We start from the raw sequence: 26,489 nt of genomic DNA, 5'->3' as shown, positions 1-26,489 counted from the left end.
TTTTGTTTGTTTATTTATATATATATACATCTTTGTAATTTAAAAAAAAAAAAAAAAAAAATTAAATATTTTTTTTTTTGGAAGAGTTTTATGTTATGTTATGTTTTAATTTTTAGTGTAAATAAAAATTAAAAGAAAGAAATGTTAACTTATTAAAAACTTAAGAGATAAGAGAAATATTTATGTATTATTCAATGTATATTTTTGAAATAACATTGAATATCATAAAATTTTGACTTAATAAATTGTTATAAATTATTTGTATGTTTTTAATTAAAAGAAGATATTAATTCTTTGTAAATAAAAACTCATTTATAACTGTTAATAGGTTTATTAAAAGATGCAGTAAAATTTAACTTCAATTAAATATTATGCATCATAAGAAAACAGTATATATATATATATAATAAAAACGAATATATATATATAAACGTATACTTAGTTATACATGCTCTTTATTAATTTGTTTGTTTAATACTCTAGCAAAGTCATTAAACGGGCAATTAATAAATCAGAGGCCTAGTACAAGTAGCTGACCATTGTAAAATAAAATTAGACACTGCTAAAGTATTAAAACCAAAAGATTATTTTGATATTTGTAATAGAAATAACCTTTTGCTATTTGAATATTTGAATAGAAAGGATAGAAGAAATAATAAAATAATACATAAGGAGTTAGAAGCTACAAAACAAGCCAAAAAGAGCAAACTATATGTAATGTTATTACTTCTCTTGGAGGTAGAGTATGGTTAATAAAAAAATGTTATCATCCTTTTGTAGTATAAAATTAGCTTACTAGTTAGGAAAACAAAAGTCAAACATGCACTGATGCTAGTTAAAAAAAATATATATATAAAGTTATATTTTTTTTTTATATAAATTTGTAATTTAAAAAAAAAAAATGTATTTTTAACTTTTTTTTTGGAAGTTGTTTATGTTTTGAGTTGAAAGATTATTAATTTTTAATTGAAAGATAAAAATTAAGGTATGAAAAGTATAATGCTTATGTTGTATTCGATTTGTATATTTTGAAATAATATTGAATAACTGGTTAATAAAAAAATATTATTAACTTTTTTTAATATAAAATTATCTTAATAGTCAGGGAAATATAAGTAAGCCATTCTCTGACGCTAGTTATAAATAAAAAAAATATATATATATAGTTATATTTTTTTTTTGTTTATTTTTTTTTTATATATCCTTGAATAAAAAAAAAAGAAATAATTTAATTTTTTTTTTTTGGGAAATTTTTGACGTGTTTTGAATTGAAATATTATTAATTTTAATTGAAAGATAAAAAATTGATATAAATAATATAATGTTTATGTTGTATTCGATTTATATATTTTTTTTATATAATATTTAAGAACTTAGGGCTTAATTTTTGTTGTTTGCTATAAATTTTGTGTGTTTTTTTAATTAAAAGAATATACTTATTCTTTGTAAATAAAAACACATTTATAAATGTAAACATGTATGTCAAGCAATATAGAATTGTTTAATTCAAATTAAATATTATATATATTGAATGCTATTATACATATAATAGAATAAGTATATATATATATATATATATATATATATATATATATAAATCCGTGTATTTAGTTATACATGCTATTTATTAATTTATTTGTTTAATATCCAAGTGTTTTATTAATTGGACATTCAAAGACTTGGATAAAAGTAATGAATATCCAATTTAATAAAAAGCAAGCTTTAGGACTCCTTTATAATTTTGTATTACAAATTCTGTGTATAATACAAAATTAATTAAATCACTTTAAGAAAAATAAAAGTCTATAAAAGCTAAATAAAAATAAAAGTAATCCACTTGGTACCCTTTTCTTTTTCAATGTTTTTCCATAAAAAAAATTTTTATGATCAAGAAAAAAAAAAAAAATAAAAAGACATAATATTCTTTTTTTTTTTTGTAATCGAGATATGTCTAAAAAAAAATTCTTATTAGACGCACTAAATTGGTCACGGTTTTAATACCTTAAACATTGCATGTAGTATACTACTAGATAAGACAAAATTTAAAAATTTGTCTTACTAATTGATTAGTGCTATTCAATTAATAAAGCACACATATAAATAAATTTTATCTAGAAAATTATTAAAACTACATATTAATTAAGAGCAATGAATTTATTTATCTATCAATACCCTAGCAAAATCATTAAATAGGCAATTAATAAATCAAAATTATAAAGCAGGGAAATTATAAAACCTGATAAAAATCAAGCATTATTGGTTAATAAAAGGTATTATTAACCTTTTGTAGCATGCTAAGCTAGTTTCTAGTTGTATACATACAAGTTAGCCATGCACTGACGCTAGTCTTATAAAAAAAAAAAAAAAATAAAGTTATTTTTTTTGTTTGTTTATTTATATATATATATACATCTTTGTAATTAAAAAAAAAAAAAAAAAAAAATTAATATATTTTTTTTTTTTTGAAGAGTTTTGAAAGTTATGTTATGTTATAATATGTTTTAATTTTTAGTGTAAATAAAAATTAAAAGAAAGAAATGTTAACTTATTAAAAACTTAAGAGATATGAGAAATGTTTATGTATTATTCAATGTATATCTTGAAATAACATTGGATATCATAAAATTGTGACTTAATAAATTGTTATAAATTGTTTGTATGTAATTAATTAAAAGAAGATATTAATTCTTTGTAAATAACAACTCATTTATAGCTGTTAATAGGTTTATTAAAAGATGCAGTAAAATTTAACTTCAATTAAATATTATGCATCATAAGAAAACAGTATATATATATATATAATAAAACGAATATATATACATAAACGTATACTTAGTTATACATGCTGTTTATTAATTTGTTTGCTTAATACTCTAGCAAAGTCATTAAACAGGCAATTAATAAATCAATTATCAAAACTGAATTTGTTTGATATGCTATCATTAGGTATAGTAGGACTAAAAAAATGGAAAGGAAAAAAATATTATTTACAGATATCAATTGATCATCTCTCACGCTTTATGGTAGATGATGTAACAGATAAGCTTCCTAGTACTGTTGATGCCATAAAAATGTTAAGATATATTTGGATTCCTTATTTTGGTTTTCCGAAAAGTATACTTACTGATCGAGGTTCTATATATATGGTTAAGAGTTTCAAAATTACATTACTAAGGAATTACAAATAAAACTATTTCACACTAATGCTTATTACCCACAAGAAAATGATATAAATGAAATTTCCCACAAAAGTCTTAATTATATACTTAAAATTTTATATGCAAAATAAGACATATCTTTTGAAGAAATAGTACAAGGTTCTGTAGCAATTTACAATAATATATCACGTGTTTCATTTAGTGAAGCTCCATAATTAACTACGTTTGGAATTTATTATATATGTAGAGGTTTCTCTAGATGGTTAATAAAAAAATTGTTATAAACCTTTTGTAAAATAAAATGAGCTACTGGTCAGAAAAATAAAAGTTATTCATGCACTGACGCTAGTTAAAAAAAAAAAATATATATATATATAAAGTTATTTTTTTTTTTTATTTATTTATTTATTGTATATACGTCTTTGTAATTAAAATTAAAAAAAATTAAAATTACTTTTTTTTTGTCGATTGACTTTTGCTCTAATTAGAAATAGAATTAATTTTTTTTTATTTACATAAAAAAAAGGGACATATATATTGAAATAACATTGAATAAATTAGAGTTTTAACTTTAGTTATTTATTACAAATTGTGTGTGTTTTTAATTAAAAGAATATACAAATTCTTTGTAAATAAAGACATATTTATAAAATTAAACATATACCTTTTAAGCAATACAGAACAATTTAATTTATGATATGGATATTATACATTTGTTTTATTAATTGCCCGATTAATGACTTTGCTAGAGTATTAAACAAACAAATTAATAAAGAGCATGCATAACTAAGTATACGTTTATATATATATATTGGTTTTTTTATAATGCATACTATTTAATCTAAGTTAAATTCTACTGCCTCTTTTAATAGACCTACTAATTTGTTATAAATAAGTTTTTATTTACAAAGAATTACTTATTCTTTTAGTTAAAAACGTACAAATAATTTATAACAATTAATAAAGTCAATAATTTATTCAGTGTTATTTCGAAATATACATTGATTATAACAAAAACATTATAAGTTTTATATCTTAAGTTTTTATAAGTAAAAACTAATTCTTCCTTAAAAAAAATTCCCCCTCCCAAAAAAATAAACAAACAAACAAACAAAAATATATATATATATTTTTTTTTTTTTATTAGTATCAGTACATACTAATTTGTACATACGTGTATGGTAACCTAGCTTAATGTACTACACAAATTATAATATCTTTTGTTAGCCAATCAGTGCATGGGTAACTTGTACATACTCGTACAGCAACCTAACGTAGTGTACTGAAAAAAGTTAATAATAGCTTTTATTAACCAACATTATAAAATGCCAATATATATATAATAAAAATAAATATATATATATAATAAAAATAAATAAATATATATATATATATAAACGAATACTTAGGTATACATTCTCTTTGTTAATTTGTTTGTTCAATACTCTAGCAAAGTCATTAAACATAAAATTAATAAATCACTAAATTAATACCTGAAACATCATCAGAAATAATAATTCTTCATTTAAAAGGTTGCTGAAAGAAAGTATGTAGAGATCTAAATAAATTTGATGAGAAATCAAAAGTTACAAAAAGGGACATTAATGTAAGATATATCATTTTACATGAACTATTATATTATGGGGGAAAACAAATAAAGTATTAAAGTGGAAATTTCCAATATAAACCTTACTAGTATTTTCCTTATAGAGTTACAGGGGTTAACGATACTGTCCTAAAGGCTATGTCTATATATTACAAAGGTATTGAGATACATATTCCTTTAGATAATATTAAATTACTAAGCCATAAGAAAAGGAGAATACATGAAAATCAGTTAAAGAATTTAATACAAGCTGTTGACAAGGATAAAAGCAAATCTATACCTACTAATTTATTAGAGCCTAAGAGTCACTTTGATATTTATGGAAAAAGTGAAAAAGTGTACAAAGATATACAAAAAAAATTGGACGTTGTAAAATTAGATAAAGGACAAAGAAACAAGATAACATAGTTCCTTTATTCTGGTTCTAGAGAGCTGTTCAATGAAGAAATCCATTATCCTTAATTAATATACAGCTTTAATTTTTGACTTAATAAAAAAAATTTATACATGTATGTGATTAATTGAATAGCATTAGCCAATTAGTAAGACCAAATTTTATTTTATCTTACTGATATATTAATTGGCCGTTTAATGACTTTGCTAGAGTATTAAACAAGCAAATTAATAAAGAGCATTTATGACTGAATAAAATTTTATTACGCTTATAATAGCCATATTAATTGTTATAAATGAGTTTTTAATTATAAAGAATTACTTATTCTTTTAATTAAAAACGTACATACAAACTATAACAATTAATAAAGTCAAATATTTACATTATTCAATGTTATTTTAAAATATAACATTGATTATAACAAATCATTATTAATTTTATCTTTTTAATTTTATAAAAGATAATTAAATTTTTATCTATTAAAGATTTTCTACCCAAAAAAAAAAAAATTATTTTTTTTTTTTTTATCAGTGTTAGTACACAATTAGTTTGTACATACACATAAAACAAAACTAGCTTAGTGTACTACAAAAATTATAATATCCTTTGTTAATGAGTCAGTGCGTGGGTACTTGTATATACACGCACAGTAACCTAGCATCGTGTACTGAAAAAGGTTAATAATAGCTTTTATTAACCAATCTCCTAAAATTCTATTTATATCCTCTCCATTATGATGATCATATATAGATTGGAATAAATTATATGATAACTCAAACTCAGCCTCGAGATGTTTTAACATGAGATCAATTTCACTTTTTTTTAAGGGACTTGAAATTCTTTCTTCAAAACGATTAGTCATTCTTAATATTAAATTTTGAACTCTCTCTTCTGAAAATATAATATCCTTAAAATTAAGGAGCACACGAACAGTATTATCAATTTTAGTAACTCCCTTAACAACTTCTTTAGTCAAATTCCCATGCTCATCAATTATCACAGGTATCGATTTTTTTACTGACAGGTATTCAACTTCACATAAACAATATGCATATAAACTTTCGTCTTGAAAAATTTCATAATTACGTTTATTGCTAGTACTAGAAAAATTGCTTTCTGCAAGATTCCTTCTTTTATGGTATACTTGTAAATCATATTTTTGTAATATGCTATTAGATAAAGTTACAAATAAATTAGCATTATATAAAAACGTTTCCCATAAATATATAACTAATAATGTACAAAAAAAATAATTTATTTTAAAAATTCCCATTTTAAAGAATAAGTAAATTCATATAAAATAATGATTTTTTTTTATAAAAAAAAAAATAAATTATGCAAACTAATGATTTACATATATACATATATAGACATATATATAACTAAAAAACGCTTATTATACTCAAAGATAATTACTAATATTAAATAATTTTTTTATTATTTTCAAAATTGTTTCCTATGTTTTAAAAAAATATTTTAAGAAAAACATAATTTGCATTCTATTAATAATAACTCTCTTTAATTTTATAATTTAACAAGTATATAAACCCAATTGTAACTTCTAATAAATACGTAAATATATAAAAAATAATATTATATATATTAGAACATTATATAAATAAATAAAACCAAAAAAAGTAAATAAACAAATATATGTGTAGATTATACCAAATTAAATATAATGAAATTGCTCATACAAATTATAATTAAAATAAAATTGCATTAATTAAAAAAATAAGTAAATACTAAAATAAAATTAACTATCAATCAATTATAAGTTAAAATATGAAGCGACAATTATGAATAAAGTGGTATGCAATAAAAAAAATAATTTTATATAAAACTCTAAATAAAACATTTATATATTTTAATTTCTTCATTTTATGTATTACTACAAAAATAAAAATATTCACATTTTGAATTCTTATATTAAACATTTCTATTAATGAGGAAGGAAAAACTCTATCTTCATATAAATAAAAGTTATTCAAAAAAATATCAAAAAATATTAAGAAAATAACTTTTTGATAACATCGTAATACAGATAAAATATATATAACTTAAAATAAATACATTCCTATTTAGAGAACAAAACTAACAAAAGAAAATACACCATTAAATAGATGCGGAATAATAAAGTTCATTTATTAATTACCTTTTCAATGACTTCTCTAAAGTATTGAACAAACAAATTAATAAAGAGCATGTATAACTAAATATACGGATTTTTATTTATATATAATTATTTTATTATATATATAATAATATTTTATAATATATAATATTTAATTTAATTGAATAATTTTTTATTGCTTAACAGACATATGTTTATTATTATGAATGTGTTTTTATTTACAAAAAATAATTATATTCCTTTAATTAAAAATGCACATAAAATTTATAGCAAATAACAAAGGTTAAACTCTGAGTTATTCAATGTTATTTCAAAATATACAAATTGAATATAATATAAACATTATACTCTTTCATATATTAATTTTTTAGGTAAGTAAAAATTAATTCTCTTTTCAATTCAAAAAAGTCAACAATTTCTTAAGAAAAAAAAAATATTATTTTTTTTTTTAATTACAAAGATGTATATAAATAAAATAAACAAAAAAATATATATAACTATATATGTATATATTTTTTTTTTTTTAATGACTATAAACAATACATGGTAACTTATACTTTTCTGATTCGTAAGATAATTTTATATTACAAAAAGTTATTAACCTTTTTCTATTAACCAACATACAATGTACTCCTAGATAAAACAAAATAATATTTGGTCTCACTAATTAGTTAGTGCTATTCAATCAACCATGTGCACGTATAAATAAGTTTTATCAAGGAGAAACTTAAAACTGCATACTAATTAAAGGCAATGAATTTATTCATTAACCAATAACATAGCACTTTACTAATATTAAAATGAAATCCTACACAAACAAGTATTATAACATAAAGAAAATTAGTAGAGATTTCTCTTCATGCTCTCTATTAATAGGTTCATTCTCTACTTCGCTGAATTATGCAAATGGCTAAAATATAAATCATCTATATAGAATGATTTTATAAAAATTATTAACAAGTTATATTGCAATTATTAGGTAAATCTTTATATAATTCGAGTAATTATTTAAAAAATCCTAATATGATATATAATAGAGGCCAATAATATTTCATTGCATTATTTAATAAAAATTAATACAATTCAGAGAATGAATCTTTTTATTTAACATATTAATTCAAAATTTTTTTTACATGATGAACTTTGAACAAATAAATATGAAAAATTTATCATGTCTTTTACAATTATATGATTAATATTTGAGCATATATCTCAATATCAAATGATATATAACTATCTTTATGATAATATTATCTATGAAATAAATAAAACAAGAAGTATATGATTATGCTTTTGCGTATAGTTGCAACAATAGCTTTTTATTCTTACAAATACTTTTTTTAAGAATATTTACAAAATAATATCTCTAATAGAATTATATATTCTATATGCTACATTGTTCATTTCATTTGGTGATATATCAATATTTTCTAATTGAAAAGCTTCTACAACTCTACTTTTTATGAAATCTATATCGTATGATTCACCATCTCCTTCCATATTTAACTCACAAACTTTCTTATCTGAAAATTTTATAGTTAATCTTATTTCCAAAGTATAGTATGGACGAAAACGGGTCCTTATAAATTCCTCTGTTAATACATTAGACATCATATAGTGAACCCGTTCCAATATATTGTAATGAATTGTTTTGAATTGATTATAAGTTAATTTAATATTACATTTTGAATAAGCACGTATAATTTCTTCAATTATTTTTTTGGAGAGATGCTGCATAGGAATTATTTCTCGTCTTCTATCAAAATAACTACACATATACATAACTATATTATTTAGTGCATTATATTCCGCAATAAAAAAATTTAGCACAAACTGTTCATCGATTATTATTGGTCTTCTAAATCTATCATTATAATGATCAATAACATCGTTAATCGATTCCATTATTAGGTATTTTATTGTGACAAATTGATCATTATTTATCACTTCATTTAATGGTTCTAGTTTATTAAAAAGTAAATTTGATATATTTGATATGATGGATGGATGCACCTTTATTTCTCTTTCAGTTGTTTCATGATTTATATTGTTCAATGATTCTATAGTTACCATTTTCACTATCAAAGGAAGATATTTAAAAAGACCATTATCTTCTGGTAATGAATCCACTATACGTAATATGTTAACTGTTCTACGATGTACATTCATCACTTCATTAAATGATAATACTATTTTATTCTTATAAAATTGACCATAAATAATTGCAGCGTTTCTTTCTATATTATTTTCAATCTCAATTAAACTTTTTTCTAAAAAAATTTCATTCATTAATTCTATGTATATGCAATATTCTGAAAAAGTGTATTTTTGTATGATTTCATCAATATTCAAGTTATTATCATTATAATTTTCCTTATTAAGTTCTATTTTTTCTTTAATCGCTTCTGCAACATTCCTTTTAGTAATTAATCCAAGTTCATGATTATTTGATAGAACTACATCCTTATATATATTTGATAATAAGCAAATATTGAGCATGAATATTATCATGTTAGAATTTAATAACAAATTATGAAAATGAAATGCATTAAATATATTCATTTTAATAATAGAGAACAACAAATAAAAATTTTGAATTTTTTTTATAATAATATTAGTATAAATATTAATAAAAATTATGTATATATATAAAAAAATAGTTTTTAATTCATAATAGAAATGTAAATATTAATTTAAAAGCAATAATTATTTTTACTATAAATATTTATTAAAGTTATTTATTTTTTTTTTTTTTAACAAATAAATGTCTTATTTACTTATATTGTATAAAATAATCTTATTTTTTAATATATTTAGATTGTTAAGTATATTCAAATAGTATTTATTTAAATTTTTTTTCTTTGAATTTCATTTTACTATTTTTAATTGAATGAACTGCATATTGAGATAAATATATAAATTCATATATTTATTTGGTAGTTTCATATGAAGCATGCTAGGCTAAAAAATATGATAGTTTAAATCTAATTTATTTTATTCAAATTATTTTTACAGTTCAAACTAATAAATAAATTTTATGCATTTATTATTTAACACTTATATAAATTAATTTTTTTGTATATTTAATGTAATAAAAGATTAAGCATAAACATTCATTAGCAGGATTCATTATCATACCAAGGAGTACCATTTGATACACTATAAAAGAATTATACTTATATATTAGATGTTTTATATAAACTTAAATATTTTTTAAACACCCTCAAATACATATAAAATTTTAAAGATGATTGAATTTAATGTTATGTTATAATTTATTTATTATGAATATTATATCATAAATTACATGCATCATAAAATAATAAAATTAACTAATCAATAGAAAATAAAGGCATTTTAAATGTCAAATTAGTGAAAAAAAAATGTAATTAAATATTCATGTCATATGAAATATAAGTAAATGAAAAATATATAATATGAAACATAATCACATTTTAATTTATTTATTATATATAGAAAAATAAAAATTTAATTTAAGAATTTTTTTTCTCGTAACATGAATTTATATTTCATTTAAATAAATTAGAAGAAAAGATATTATAAATATGAAATTCAAATGAAAAAATACATTATGTTATCATGTAGCACTAAATCAATATTATAAATACAAGCTCTAAGTAGATCTTTAACTTTCATTATATATTTATATTCTATCTTTTCTTTTTATTATAATGTATTTTATTAAATTATGTTATTGTATGTTATATTTTATTCCTTTCTTCAATACCTTAATTTATATAATTCATTTGTTAAATAAGAGATCTATTCAACTTCATTTTTATTTTAATGTTATTTATGGTATAAAATTTAATAATCATATTATAAATATTATCGTGAATTTAATATTATTATATCTTATTTGTATTTTTTCTTATCTTAAATTCCTAGTATTATTATAATTATTCGTCTTTTGTTTTTTCATTGGAATAAATGTTGTGGCATTAATGGCATTTCTTATAGTAGAGTTACATACGTTATTTATTAATTAAATGCACATTAATTTTTGTAGAGAATTAATCATTCACATAAATAAAAAAAATGTAAATTGTTTTCTTCTAATGTTCTTTATTTTTAAATTATCTATTATAAATAATGTATAACATATATATAATTATTCTATGTGATATTAAACACATTTTACATAAAATTTGCAATTCTCAAATTGATAATATTTTAACTAAATGTTATATTATCTTAATACACTAATTAATTTTTTTGAAAATTTTCATATAATATTTTAAAATTTCTTATTAATCACAATTAAAATTATTTTCAAAAAAAAAAAAAAACTAAATATATCACTTATATATATATAACAAAAAACTACCTATATAGTAAAATGAAATAATTTTCAAAATAAAATAATGTTTTTTTTATTTATTTAGTAACACTAAATGTATATATTATTTCCTAAATATAGTGCATATACAACTTAACTTTTAGATTTAATATATTCCATTCCATTGATATTGTATAATTATTAAAAATATATATCATTTACCATATAGAAAAAATTCTTTATGGAATAGTTTATAATTAATGAACAAATTGAAATTCCACAATGAATGAAGCATCGTAGGCAGATATTTTATCAATTATTTTATTGACTATTTAATTACTTTTATATCAGTAAATAATTAAGTTTGTAAAGAGTATTTAGAAGAGTTTCCATTAATTCTAATAAAATTTTACTATTTATTTTAAATGGAAATTGAATTCAAAGATAATTAAATATTTAATAATTTACTATTTACGTTTTTGACATACACAATCAAATGTATATCAAATAAACTTATATAGGCACATAATGTACAGTGAATAAAATCAGTTCTCTCTTAATTTTTTATTATATTCTTAGATATTTTTATTTATTCTTATAAAAAATATCTTCTGTTGTGAAAATTTTCATTTTCTCTATCCTTATGGATGTTTCAGTCTAAAAATTATTTTTTTTTTCTTTTTTTTTAAAAACAATAAATTTATATATATATATATATATATATATATATATATATATATATATATATATATATATATATATAATACTAGGGCAAAAAAAATTATTTTCTCAACATTCTAAAATGATTGTGCACTATAATAAAAATATTTTTTAGGGAAAATAAACGTATGATAGAAGATTTATATAGTACTTATTTAACTAAGGATTAATATAGCAAATGATATATCAATAATTAATTAATAAAATGATACATTAACCTTTTTCAAAGTAAAAAGTAATTTTGTGCAAAGTAAATAGAATTAACTTTGTTTATAAACAATTCCAATAGTAGAGACTGTAAATGCTCAAACAATGTCATAGCTAATAAATAAATGAAAAAAATAAATAAAAAAATAGGAATATTAAAAAGATTTTTTTTTTTTTGAGAAGACATTTTTTTTCTTTAACATAAATAAATAAAAAAAAATAATAATCTTATTAGGGAAAATTTTAATTCATTATTTTCTAAGAATGAAATACAAACAAAAAATATCAAATAATCTTAGTAACTAGTAAAATATTACGAGATAGTATATCTTATTAAATGTATTATAATTATGTTTCTATATAAAATGTTTAATATATATTGTATATATTGTTATAATTAATAATTTATGCATTTGAACAATTAAATACTTAATTAAAGCAACTTCTTCATAAAGAAATAACATAGTTAAATAAAATTAATAAATATTTTCCCCATATGCTCCTTAATAATATGTTTTATTTAGTCGTTTACCAAAGTCTGCGAACAGCCAAGTTATAAAACAATAATATAGCAATACATAGAATATTGAATACTAATACAATTTATAGATAATCATAATAAAATTATGAATTTAAAATTTATTTTATACAATAAGACATGAGAAATATTACTTAAATATCTTCCAAGAATTTTACAATAATATTACTAAATAGTATTTAAACATATGTAATATTGTCAAATAGTTCAATAAAATTATCTAGATGTACTTGATATTATTCATGGAATATATGAATTAAAAAAATTGATAATATACTAACTGATTTATTAAATGGTCATTTAATGACTTTGCTAGAGTATTAAACAAACAAATTAATAAAGAGCATTGTATAACTAAATATACGCTTATATATATATTAGTTTTTTTTTAATTATTATAAATGAGTTTTTATTTACAAAGAATTACTTATTCTTTTAATTAAAAACATACAGATAAGCTATAATAATTAATAAAGTCAAAATTTTATTATATTCAATGTTATTTCAAGATATACATTGAATAATACATAAACATTTTTTATCTCTTAAATTTTTAATAAGTTAACATTTCTTCTTTTAATTTTTAAAAGACTCAAAAAAAAATTAAAACATAACATAAAAAAAAAATAATTTCCACCAACTAAAAAAAATATTTAAAAATTTTTTTTTTTTTTTTAAATTACAAAGAAGTATATCAATAAAAATAAACAAACAAAAAAAAATAACTTTATTTTTTTTTTTTTTTTATTAACTAGCGTTAGTGCATGGCTAACTTATACGTACACAAGTAGTAAACTTAGTGTACTATAAAAGGTTAATAACTAATTTTATTAACCACTAACATACGTATAATAACTATTGTAACAATTTATTCATATAAATTAATTAAGAAAAAATTATTAAATGATTTCCAAAATGCAGTTATATGTTCAACATTCTATTTTATTCACCTCTTTTAGTGGCATTTGAATATTTCCTGATAAAAAATTTTCACTAATATTATTTTCTATAGTATATATTTTCTATAAATATTCCTATATTTCTTGTTTATTAGGCTTACTTAGTTCCTTTATTATATAACTTAATGTAAGCATATATCCAAAATTATAAAATTTAAACATATGAAATTGTCATCCTACTGTGATATTTTATGAACATAAAGAAGTCATTGGTTCTAGTAGTCTAAGATATATATTTCTAAATTGAAAATATGATATTTTAACATCATATCCTAAATAAATATAATAAATTAAACTCATTATAAATTCAGAATCATGATAAATAGATAATCCTTAATAATTTCGATTATCATATTCATTATAGAATATATGATTCAATGATAAATACTCCAGCTTCAAGTATCGTCTTACATATTCATCATTCTTATCCATAGGTCTATTATATCCTTCATTAAAAATTGTGATAGCTCTTTAAACATATTCTTCTATTCTTCGTATAATCTCTATGATATCATCATTTCTATACGTTATATCCATTGATACTAAATTTGCACTAATTAAATAATAAATTATTTCCGTATTGCCACCAAAAATTTCTTTTATTTTTCTATTAGAAATTAAAACCATCAATAATTCTTCAGATATATTTACCTCCATATGGTTAATAAAAGCTATTATTAACCTTTTTCAGTACACTATTCTAGGTTACTGTATGTGTATATACAAGTTACAAACGCACTAACTGGTTAACAAAAGATATTATAATTTTTGTAGTACACTAAGCTAGTTTACTGTACGTGTATGTACAAACTAGTATGTATTGACACTAATAAAAAAAAAAAATTAAAAAAAATATATATATTTTTTTTTGTTTGTTTAGTTTTTTTTGATGCATTTTAAAAAAAAAAAGTTTAAATTTTTTTTTTTGAGGAAATTTTTTTTAAGGAAGAATTAATTTTACTCATAAAAATTTAAGATATAAAAATTATAATTTTTTTATTATAATCAATGTATATTTCAAAGCAACATTGAATAAATTAAAGTTTTGACTTTATTAATTGTTATAAATTGTTTGTATGTTTTTAATTAAAAGAAGATACTAATTCTTTATAAATAAAAACTCATTTATAACAAATTAGTAGGTTTATTAAAAGATGCAGTAAAATTTAACTCAGATTAAATATTATTCATCATAAAAAAATTATATATATATAATAAAAACGAATATATATGTAAATGTATACTTAGTTATACATGTTCTTTATTAATTTGTTTGTTTATACTCTAGCAAAGTCATTAAACGGCTAATTAATAAATCACCATATCAAAAAATTTTCCCAAAAATAATTTTTGTGAATTCATGAATCAAGATTTAATTTCGTATTACTTTATATAATTTTATCAATACATTAATCATTTCGTGAAGTGATAATATTATTCCATCATGTTTACTACTATAAATAGTTATGAGGTGATCTTCCGTAATGCTTATAAATTCGCTGGATTATCTATAAATAAATTTAAATGTAAAATGAAATATAAGGATCTAAAAAACTCCTAATTTATGGAATTTCATATGAAATTTCTCTTCTGAAATAATGTGTATTATTATTTTCTTATAATTAATTTCTTTGGATCAATTGTTCAAGATTCCTTTTGATAATCAGTACAAATTTATAATTAGTTCATGAAAACACGTCTTTAAATAAATTTGATAATAAAAAAATATTAGAGAATAAATACTATTACATTAGAAATTAATAATAAATTACAAAAAAAAAAAAAATACTCTTGAAATATTCGTCCTTATATGTAGTAATAATCATGAATTTTTAATTTTTTTATTGTAATATTCCTACAAATATCAATAAATATTATGAATATAACAGCAAATGCATTTCTAAAAAGAAAAAATACAAATGAACATAAAATTTAATATAACCGTTATTTTCATTATAAAATATTATGAAAATATTTCATTTTTATTCCTTGGTGTATGTTTACATTTTCTTTTATTGATTGTGTAGAAATACATATTCTTTAAATATATTTTAAGGGTTTATTTTATAAAAGTACTATGTATTTCTAGTTTTTAACTAGATATTAAATTTTTTCTTTTACTTATTATTACATACAACATTTATGTCTCATAAAAATACATGTATTCATATATTTATTCAATAAGTTCATATAGAATGCATTGAATCATAAAAAAACATTTTGAATTTACTTTTTTCATATAAAATTCATTTTATATTTCATAACGACAAACAAAGTTTGATCATTTTTGAAATTGTACTTATGATAAGTTATAATTTATCTATTTAAAATAAAAGATAAAGTTATCCTAAAAAAATTATATTAGTATAACAAATTTAAATGAAATAACATGCTATTATCTAAAAATTCATATGTTCATAATATAAAATTAGAATTTATTCTTGAACAAAAATATTTTTATTTGAACATTACTGTAAATTATAATTTAGAAAAACAAGATATCTTTAATTTTTATATTTTTTTAATGTATAATTGACTATAAATTACATTCTTTGAATAAAAGAAGAATAAAAAATGAAAATAAATTATAACAAACATTCTGACTATATGCATTTGTAAAAAAATAAGTTTAAGTATATTATACAAGACACCAATAAATATTAGTAAATGAAAAATATAATATATAAACAAGTATATTTGCATATTATTTTTTATATATTATATTGAACAATAAAAATTTAATATAAGTTTTTCTTCGTAATATATAATCCTATCGCATTTAAATATATTCAAAAAAACAAATTTAAATTAATTTATAATATATAGAAATAAAAAAATTATACAATTATATAAAATTAAATCAATAATATAAATGCATTCTGTAAATGAATTATTAACTATTTCATATTAGACACCTTTCATCTTATACTACAATTGCACTATCTTATTTTCTACTATAGTATATTATATTTTATTATATTGTATTATGTTTTTTTATTCTAACTTCTTGTTTAGGATATCATCATTTATTGTAATATTGATGAATAAATTAGTTTATTTCCTTTTTTATATTTGTTAAGAATTTATAACTAAAAAGATGATTCTTGATTATGCTAAAAGATGGTCTATGAGGTGCTTTTTCATAAAGAGAGCTAGTTAGTTGTAACATTTTCTTTCTTTGTATTGAAAGATAGCTAAATGCAATGTTATTTTCTTTTGGCATTTAAATAAATTACTTAATAAAATAAATTGTTTTTAAAAAAAAATTATAACAATAAAAAAAAAAATTTTTTTGAATTTTTTTTTTTTTTAGAAAGCTTTAAGTTTTAGAAGAAATTGCAAGAAAACTCTGCAATTTGTTCTTTATTAATTTGATATTTAATTATTTATATAAAAATAATTAAATAGCAATTTAATAAAACACTAATCTATAGAAGTTATATATATATTGAACAAAAATTCTCAATTATTTTTATTGAAACAAATCTATAATAAGGAAAAAGTATCTTATTATCATATCCTATATGAATTTATAGCAAAAGATAAATTCATTATCCAAAGAATAATATAAAATGTTCAAATAATAATTATTCCTTCTTAATACACATATTTTCATTTTATGCATTTTCTTAAGTATCTCAGGTATACAACTGAACTGATAACCATATTTTATCCTATATGCTATTTAGAAAAGTCGCTAATATTCATTACCAACCATATAGGAAAATTATTGAAGAATATTTTATAACTAGTTAATATATAGATATATCATAAAGTGTTCAAAAAATTTATATAATTCGTAATTATATTACTCATTCATACATATTATAGTTATAACCCCTATAGGATGATATTATAAAAATTCATAAATTATATCACAATTGTTAGGTAAGTCTTTGTATTAACTTCCTTGATTAGCTCAAAGAAGGTCATATAATAATGGATAATTCAATAATATATCATTGCATTATTTATTAAAAATTAATATAATTCAAAGAATATGTAATATAATTTAACATATCAGCTCAACATTTTTCTTACATATGATTTATTAATTGTCTGTTTAATTAGTTTGCTGAGTATTAAAGAAACAAATTAATAAAGGGTATGTATAACTAAATATACTGATTTTTAGTGTATATACTCATTCTTATAGATAGAAATATTTATCATATATATTATTTAATTTGAATTAAGCAATTTTATATTACTTAAAAGACATATATTTACTTTGACAAATGCATACTTATTTACAAAGAATAAGTATATTCTTTTAATTTAGAAATATGCGCAAATAATTAAGTTATAACAAATAGAAAAATTAAATTCTATGTTATTCAATTTTATTTCGAAAAATACAAATAGAATATAAGCATTATACTTTTTATTTATTAAAAAAAATAAAAATTATTCTTATGTTTATTTTTTTTTTATACTATTTTTTTATATTTTTAATTATTCTTTTTTGTTCTTAAAATTTTCCACTCGACAAAAATTTTTTTTTTTTTTTAATGATGATATCATTAAAAATATATAAAGTAAACAAAAAAAATATAGTCATATATATTTTTTTTTTTTTTACTAACGTCAGTAACTAGATAACTAGTATTTTCATGACTAGTACTCTGACTTTATATATTATAAAAGTTAATAAAATATTTTATTAATAACTAGTTTAAAAAAAACAAAAAAAAATTAAATTATTTTTTTTTGGGGAGGAAAGAAGAAGAATTATGTAGAAGTATTTTTGTATAATCTTATTGTCAAATTGAATTAATTTTAAAAACAATAAGAAAATTAAATTCGAAATTGTAAAAGACAAAAATAAAAAGGATTTAGTTTTTATTTATTTTCATAATATTGTTAGTAATTATAATTTAAATTTTTTTTTTTGTTTGAATTAAATAACTTTATATAATCAATAATTTTAATGAAGATTTAAATTTTTAATAAAAAAATAGAGGTATATTTCTATTGATGCAAATAAATTCCTCTAAAATAAATGATTGTTCAGCTATGTAAATTATATGCATAAACTCTACATATTTGTAGCATATATATATTTTACAATAAATAAAAGCAGTATATATAGCTTTACATGCTCTTTACTAACTTGTTTGTTCAATACATTATCAAAGGCATTGAACTACCAATTAATAATGTTACGTTATCTTAAAATGATAATTAATATTTTTAAAATGTTAATATAATATTACAAAATTTCTCATTAACTCCTATTAAAACTATTTCTCAAAAAAAGAGAACTATATCACTTTCTGATGTATAAAATTAACAAATAATTCTCTCTACATAAAAAATGAAAACATCTAACTAGACCAGATATTTTATTACTAAAAAGTTCTTGAAATTTTTTTTAAACAAAACATTATGTTTAAGTTAAGTATAATAAAAAAAATAAATAATTTTTTTTAATTAATTATAGAAGATTTTTAATTTCATGCAATTTCAATGAATGAAATATAAAATAGAAAGAAAGGAATCTTCATACATAATAAAATATTATGGGATAAAACATTTTATTAAATATAATATGTTTATGTTCATATGAGTAGTTTACTATGTATTGCATACTCTATCATTTTTGCAAATATATATATGTTTAATTAACTTAACAATTAATTAGAATTAATGGTAACTCTATATAAAGAAGTATTCTGATCCAAAGAAAATAATTAATGATTTCTCTATATATTCTTTATTAATTTGATAGTTCATTAATTTACGAAAGTCCATGAACAATCAAATTGTAAAACATCTTCATATGATAATTCCATTGAAATTCATAAAAAGTTTTATCAAAATTTTGAGCAAATTTTTATCTTAATATTTGCACATATTTCAATAAATTGTAAATAACTAACGTTGTATCAATAATATAATAATGCATAATTTATTAAATATTAATACATTTTATAGATAATGATATTTTATCTATCAATTCAAATTTTCTTTTATGCAATAAACTTAGAGGAAATATGACTTAAATATTCTCTATGTATTTTACAATCATATTACCAACTAGCAGTTAAATATATATAGAATAATCAAATAATTTAATAAAAATATCTTCACGTTACTTAGCATTATTCATGGAATATATAAATTCAAAAAATTGATAATATACTTAATATGTATAATAATTATTGCAGCATTTTATTCATATAAATTATATAAGTAAAAAAAAATCATTGAATAATTTCTAAAGTCCAGTTATATATTATCCTATTTTATCTACATCCTCTGGTGACATTTGAATATTTCTTGATACAATCACTTCACTAATGTTCTTCTCTGTAGTTCGTATTTTCCTTGAATTCTCTTGTGGTTCACGTCTATTAGTGATTAATAAAGATATATTGTCCTCTTTGTATATGATTTATTAATTGGTTATTCAACGACTTTAATAAAAGTGATAAATATCCGAATTAATAAAGAGAAAATTTTAGGACTCCTTTATAATTTTGTATTAAAGTTTCTATATAATATAAAATTAATAAAATTACTTTTAAAACTAAAATCTATAATAAGTTAAACTTAATTAACATAATATACATACCATTCTTTTCTCATTGATTCCTCCTCTCCTTAAAAAAAAAAAATATATATATATAAAAAAAAAAAAAATTAAAAAAAATAAAAAGACATTAATATAATTATAACTGAGATGTGTCTTAAAAAAAAACTTTTATTAGACACTAAGTTTGTTACAGTGCTAATACCTTAGCCTTTGCATGTAATGGACTCCTAGGTAAGACAAAAATAAAATTTGGTCTTACTGATTGGTTAGTACTATTCAATTAATCAAGCACATATATAAATAAGTTTCATCAAGGGAAACTTAAAATTGCATATTAATTGAGGGAAATTAATTTTTTCATCGACCAATGTACTAATGTTACTAAATTACTGCAATGATTTACGCATGTAAAAAAATCATTTTTGAACTTAAAAAATTCAAAGTTCGCCATTTATAAATTTTTTTTTTAAAACATATTTTATTTTATATTTATATATATTTATTTATTTTTTTTTCTGTTTATTTTTGTGATTTATTTATGATAGTTTTCTCAAAAATAAATTTTATTTTTCAAAGTGTTGTTTCGGTATTCAATTAAATACATAATAAAATATTTATACATTTGATTGTGGAAATTAAATTTTAATAAAATTTTTTATTTCAACTTTAACGATATATATTTCTTTTATATAGCACTTTAACATTTTCGAAGAAAACTTATTTAAAATTTTTCTAGTATAAATATTAATATAAAAATAAAATAAAACATTTAATTTTTTCCTTATTAATTTGATTATTCATTACTTTTTATAGAATTATTAAATATTCAATTAACAAAACATTATACTATAAGTATATGGTATTTGTAATATAATAAAAAAATACTTCCTTTCAAAAATCAATAATTTTTTCATAAAGAATAAGGAAATACTACATAATAAAAAATTATATTAAAATAAGAAGTTGAATATTTGTTATATGGAAAAAGTAAAAAAATAAAACTAAAAATATTACAATGAATAATATAATAAAAATAAATAAAAATATATTTTATATTTTCAAAAAAAGAAAAAAAAAATTTGATGCTAAAAAATTCTTCATAAAATTTTTAATAGAAAAAAGAATGAAATCTAAACATTATATAATGTGATAAGGACAAAAAAAAAAAAAAAAAATTAATATTTTACAAAAAATATACAATATATGATATAAAAATTCTCCTAGAAAAATATGTGCAATATAAAGAAAAAATATGGATCTTAATTCTTTTATCTGATATTATTCGTACTTCATAAATTGTATTCAATGGCTTCATCATGTTCACGCGAATTAAATAAATTATCAGTCTTATACTCTTTATATATACCACCCTTATCGATATCATTTTATATATCCTTATTTTTATATAAAGAGAAAATTAAGCAAGAACAAATTAATAAGCTGCTTCATATTCTTCCTGCAAATTTAGAATTTCCATTATCAAATGTATATCTTCCCTTATTCTTATCCTTTTTATATGATTCCTTATTTCTATTATTATTTCCCTTATCATTTAATTATTGATTTCCCTTATAATCATTCGCATCAGTAAATTATTTGCTTCCTTTTTTGACACTTATTTAATTCACGGTCAATCTTATTATCAATGTAATCTCCTAATTCTTGATTTTTATTATTTTCACTATTTACACTCATATTATTTAAATCTTTGTTTTTCTTATCACGTTGAGATATTTCTTCAATATTGTGCTTTATTGAAATATGTTTATCTTTTTTTGTATTTTCATTTATATTATTTCTTCTATTATTTGTTTGTTCCTCTTTAGCTCCTTTCGTTTGATAATTTTCTTTTATTTCTTCTACACTTTTCATAATATTGCGAATTGTAAGTAAGATAAGTATTATTTTTTTCTACAAAAAGACCTTTATTTCTTTCTACATTAATTTTTATGTTCTCTAAAATTATTTTTGATCAATTTCCTTTTATCTTAACTCTTTCCAAATAATTGTTTACTTCATCTAATATCTTCTTAATCTTTTCTTATGAATATATCATGATCATTTTTATGTTTATACAGTTCTAAATCTCTCAATAAAGATTTTACTATTTCTATTAAATAAGAAATTTTTTTGACATGCATTTCCATTTTATTATCTTCACTATTATTATCATTTTCTAATTCATTTAGTCGACCTTTTTCATATATTCCTAATTTCCAAATCCCTTACTATAGCATCTTGAGATATAATAAAGTATTCTTTTAATTTTGTGCATAATTCTAATTGATCCTTAATAGAAATTGCAAATCCTTTTGTTATCATTAATATGATTGTTTATTTTACTTTTCTTATCAGTAATGATGTTAACCAGATAAGGCCCTTCTTTATATATATTACCTTCTTGGTTAACAAAGAAATTGTTGTTAACCTTTTGTAATATAAAATGAGCTACCAGTCAGGAAACTATAAGTCAGTCATGCATTGATGCTAGTTAAAATATATATACATATATAAAGTTATTTTTTTTTGTTTGTTTTATTTTTTTTATACACATCTTTGTAATTAAAAAAAAAAAAATTAAATTATTTTTTTTTTTTTGTTGGTTGACGTTTGTTTTGAATTAAAAAGAGAATTAATTCTTGTAACATGAAAAACTTAAAGAAACAAAAAGTATAATGTTTATGTTATATTCAATATATATTTATTTGAAATAATATTGAATAAATTAGAGTTCTGACTTTTTCTAATTGTTATAAATTGTGTGTGTATTTTTAATTAAAAAAATATACTGATTTATAAATAAAAACTCTTTTATAGCAATTTAACATGTCTATTAAAAGATGCAGTCAAATTTAATATTCAAATTAAACATTATGCATCATAAGAAACCATTATACATATAATAAAAACAAGTATATATATATATATTTAAAAACGTATATTTAGTTATACATGCTCTTTATTAATTTGTTTGTTCAATAATCTAGCAAAGTCATTGAGAAGGCAATTAGTAAATTACTTCTTCATATGTATTACTATCCCTCTAAATATATTTCTAAAAAAATTCAATTTTCTTTTGTATAGCACCACCATCAAGCTTTTTTAATTTTTATTTTTCTCTCTTATATTTATCCATATATATAAATAATGAATTCATTATTTTATTAAAATTTTTAAATGATTTATTTTTTTTATGTATAAATCTTTAATTGAATTAGTTATATCATTAAATTTCATAGTATCATTTACTGCAGATTTCACTTGATTTTCCATATTTATGGTATTACTAAATATTATATATATTTCCTCAAACTTTCCTTTTATCTCATTTAATATTTCACTAAAATTTTCAAAATTATAATCCTTATATTTTAATTTTCCTTTTTGTATTAAATATTGTGAAATTTGAATAAATGATTCCTCAAGTTTTACATTATTATATAAATTATTTAAAGCTGAGTTCATTTTTTCATCTTCTTGTTTTTTTTTTTTTATATATTCTTCGCCATAAAAGAAGTTTTACCTACAAATTTTTCAATAATTTCAAAGTCCTTTTTTCTTTTCCTTTAAATTCTATAATTTCATTTAACTTATTTTTGTTCTCATTTCCTCTATGTATCTTTTTATTTTTGTTGTAACATTTTGTTTACGTTAATCTTCCCGTCTTTTTAATTCTGGTATATCATTTTTTTTTTTTTATTAATTTTTCCTTAGATTTTCAATTTTACTCATTGATTTCTGTAATTTTTTGTAATTTTTTTTAAATACTTCACGTTCATCATTTGCTTATAGTATAATTTCTTCAATATTTTTTTTATTTAGTTTCATCTAGTTGTAATGTGCTCTTTAATATTCCTACATTAATGTTATTATATTTAATAGAATTATATTTTTTATTGAATTCTTCAAATGTGTCCTTCAAATTAATATCTTGTGCAAGTGTCCTAGCATATAATTTACTAATCTCCATTGTGACATTTAAGATATCTGCATTTATTATATTCATATGTTGAAATTTCTAATAATTTAAAATTAGCTATTATATCTTTTGTACAATTATTTATCTCATTTCCATTCAAAAACATTCTTTTGACTTCTTTCATTACATTTTTAGGATATACTAATGAATATATTTCTTTTCCTAATTTTTTTATTTTAACTTTAATTATCTATCACTTTTTCCTTTAGCTTTTTTATATTTCTTTTTATATGAATATTCCATGATTTATATAAGATAAATCTTTTATACAATTTTAAATCAGTTAAACAATGTTAATAATATTACTTTTTATAATATATCCTCTCTGCATTTCTATATTTACTTTGAAAATTATAAAAATAACTACATTCAAAGTTTATATCATCCTTATATTCATCTATTACATCGATAGTTTCTCTTATTAATAAACTTACATATTTTTAAACTTCTTTTTTTAATATATTTTCTTTCATAATTATTTTTACTATCTCATAATTCAAAAAATTCTCAATTTCTCAATGGAAACTTTTATCGGAGCGTTTATTACTTGAGGTATTTTTCATATACTTATCCAACGTAATTGAATATTTACCTTTTATATAAACATTTACCAAAATCACATTTTTAAATATTACATTTAGATGCACTACAAGATGCTTGTAATAACCAACCCGACATATAATTATAAGCAACATCTTTCTTTCCTTTACATAAATCCTTTTTCGAACTAATTAAATATAGATAATATTTCATTTTTTATTCAAGTTTAGCATATTTTTTTATTTAAATTATAATTTTTATCATCCTCTTTGATGGACTGTAAAGTGTAAAATTCTTTTGTCATATTCAGTTTAATTCTGTAATATAGTATCATTTCTACATCTGTATATGCTGGTCAATGAATAAATCCATTGCCCTTAATTAATATGCATTTTAATTATTTAAAATTTAAGTAATTATGTCTTCTCTAGGAGTACATTGCATACAAAAAGTCAAGGTACTAGAACTTTGACCAACTTAGTGTGTGTAATTATTGTTTTTTTTTTAAACACATCTCGGTTATAATTATATTATGCCTTTTTTTTTTATTTTTATTATTTTTCTTTATTTTTTTTTTTTTGCATGTTTTTTTTAAAAAAAAAAAATTTTTTTTTATAATTTTTTTTTGTGGGAAAAAAAAAAAAAGAATGTTGAATGGAAAAGATTGGCAATTGAATTGCTTTTAATTTTTTTTTTTGACTTTTATAGATTTTAAAAAATTTTGGTGATTTAATTAATTTTGTATTATAAATAAAATCTACAATACAAAAATTATAAAGGAGTCCTAAATTTTGCTCTTAACTTGGATACTCATTATTTTTATTCGAGTCTTTGAATATCCAATTAATAAATCATATGAGTAAAAATCCCCACATATTTTTAGACTCATTATTGTTTAATGTTTTTCTATTATTTGAGATACATATAGTTAATTATACATAAGATTCTGAGTCTATATGATTAAATTTTTCATTTTAAAAATTTTCTTAGTTTTTTTTAACTAAATCTTTGTATTCTCCTAAATGTTTTTGATTACTTATTAAACTATCTCCTTGAATAAATGAATTTTCGGCATCATTTAATTCTTCTCTTTTATATTTTTTATATTTAATGATAATATTTATTTATAATTCAATTTTCCTATTTAATTTATAATCAAATAATATATTGCTTCTATTGTATTTAGAATTATATAATGTTATAACTATTTTCTTAAAGCACTAACCTATATATATAAAATTAAAACTAAAAAAAACTATAACGAACAAAAAAATGTTAATTTCCTTAAAAATGTAGATAAAACAATGTTATAAATATGTGTATATATATATTATATTATCTAAATATGTTCATAGAATAATATAATATGTTATCCAGAATCTTATTATTTACCTATTTAAAATGATATAATTTTAA

General features: G+C 19.0%; 2 protein-coding genes across 2 annotated transcripts, besides 3 other annotated features; both read right to left on the bottom strand.

Annotated features, from left to right (window-relative positions):
* The first annotated feature begins 2,901 nt into the window (after positions 1–2,901).
* Positions 2,902–3,418: a repeat region.
* A 1,218-nt stretch (positions 3,419–4,636) lies between these two features.
* Positions 4,637–5,092: a repeat region.
* Positions 5,093–5,735: 643 nt separating this feature from the next.
* PRELSG_0102100 (hypothetical protein) lies at positions 5,736–6,431 on the bottom strand (the record flags this gene model as incomplete). Its single annotated transcript, XM_028678156.1, has 1 exon — positions 5,736–6,431. One exon carries the CDS (start codon positions 6,429–6,431, stop codon positions 5,736–5,738), a length of 696 nt encoding a protein of 231 aa, XP_028531386.1.
* Positions 6,432–8,642: 2,211 nt separating this feature from the next.
* On the bottom strand, positions 8,643–9,854 carry PRELSG_0102000 (hypothetical protein; the record flags this gene model as incomplete). The annotated part of the gene is made up of 1 exon (XM_028678145.1): positions 8,643–9,854. One exon carries the CDS (start codon positions 9,852–9,854, stop codon positions 8,643–8,645), a length of 1,212 nt encoding a protein of 403 aa, XP_028531385.1.
* Positions 9,855–25,392: 15,538 nt separating this feature from the next.
* Positions 25,393–25,929: a repeat region.
* Positions 25,930–26,489: the final 560 nt, after the last annotated feature.

Source organism: Plasmodium relictum (assembly GCF_900005765.1).
Source record: "Plasmodium relictum strain SGS1 genome assembly, chromosome: 1".
Lineage (NCBI taxonomy): Eukaryota > Apicomplexa > Aconoidasida > Haemosporida > Plasmodiidae > Plasmodium > Plasmodium relictum.
Note: the sequence above shows the minus strand (reverse complement) of the source record. Positions and strands in the feature narration are given on the sequence as shown.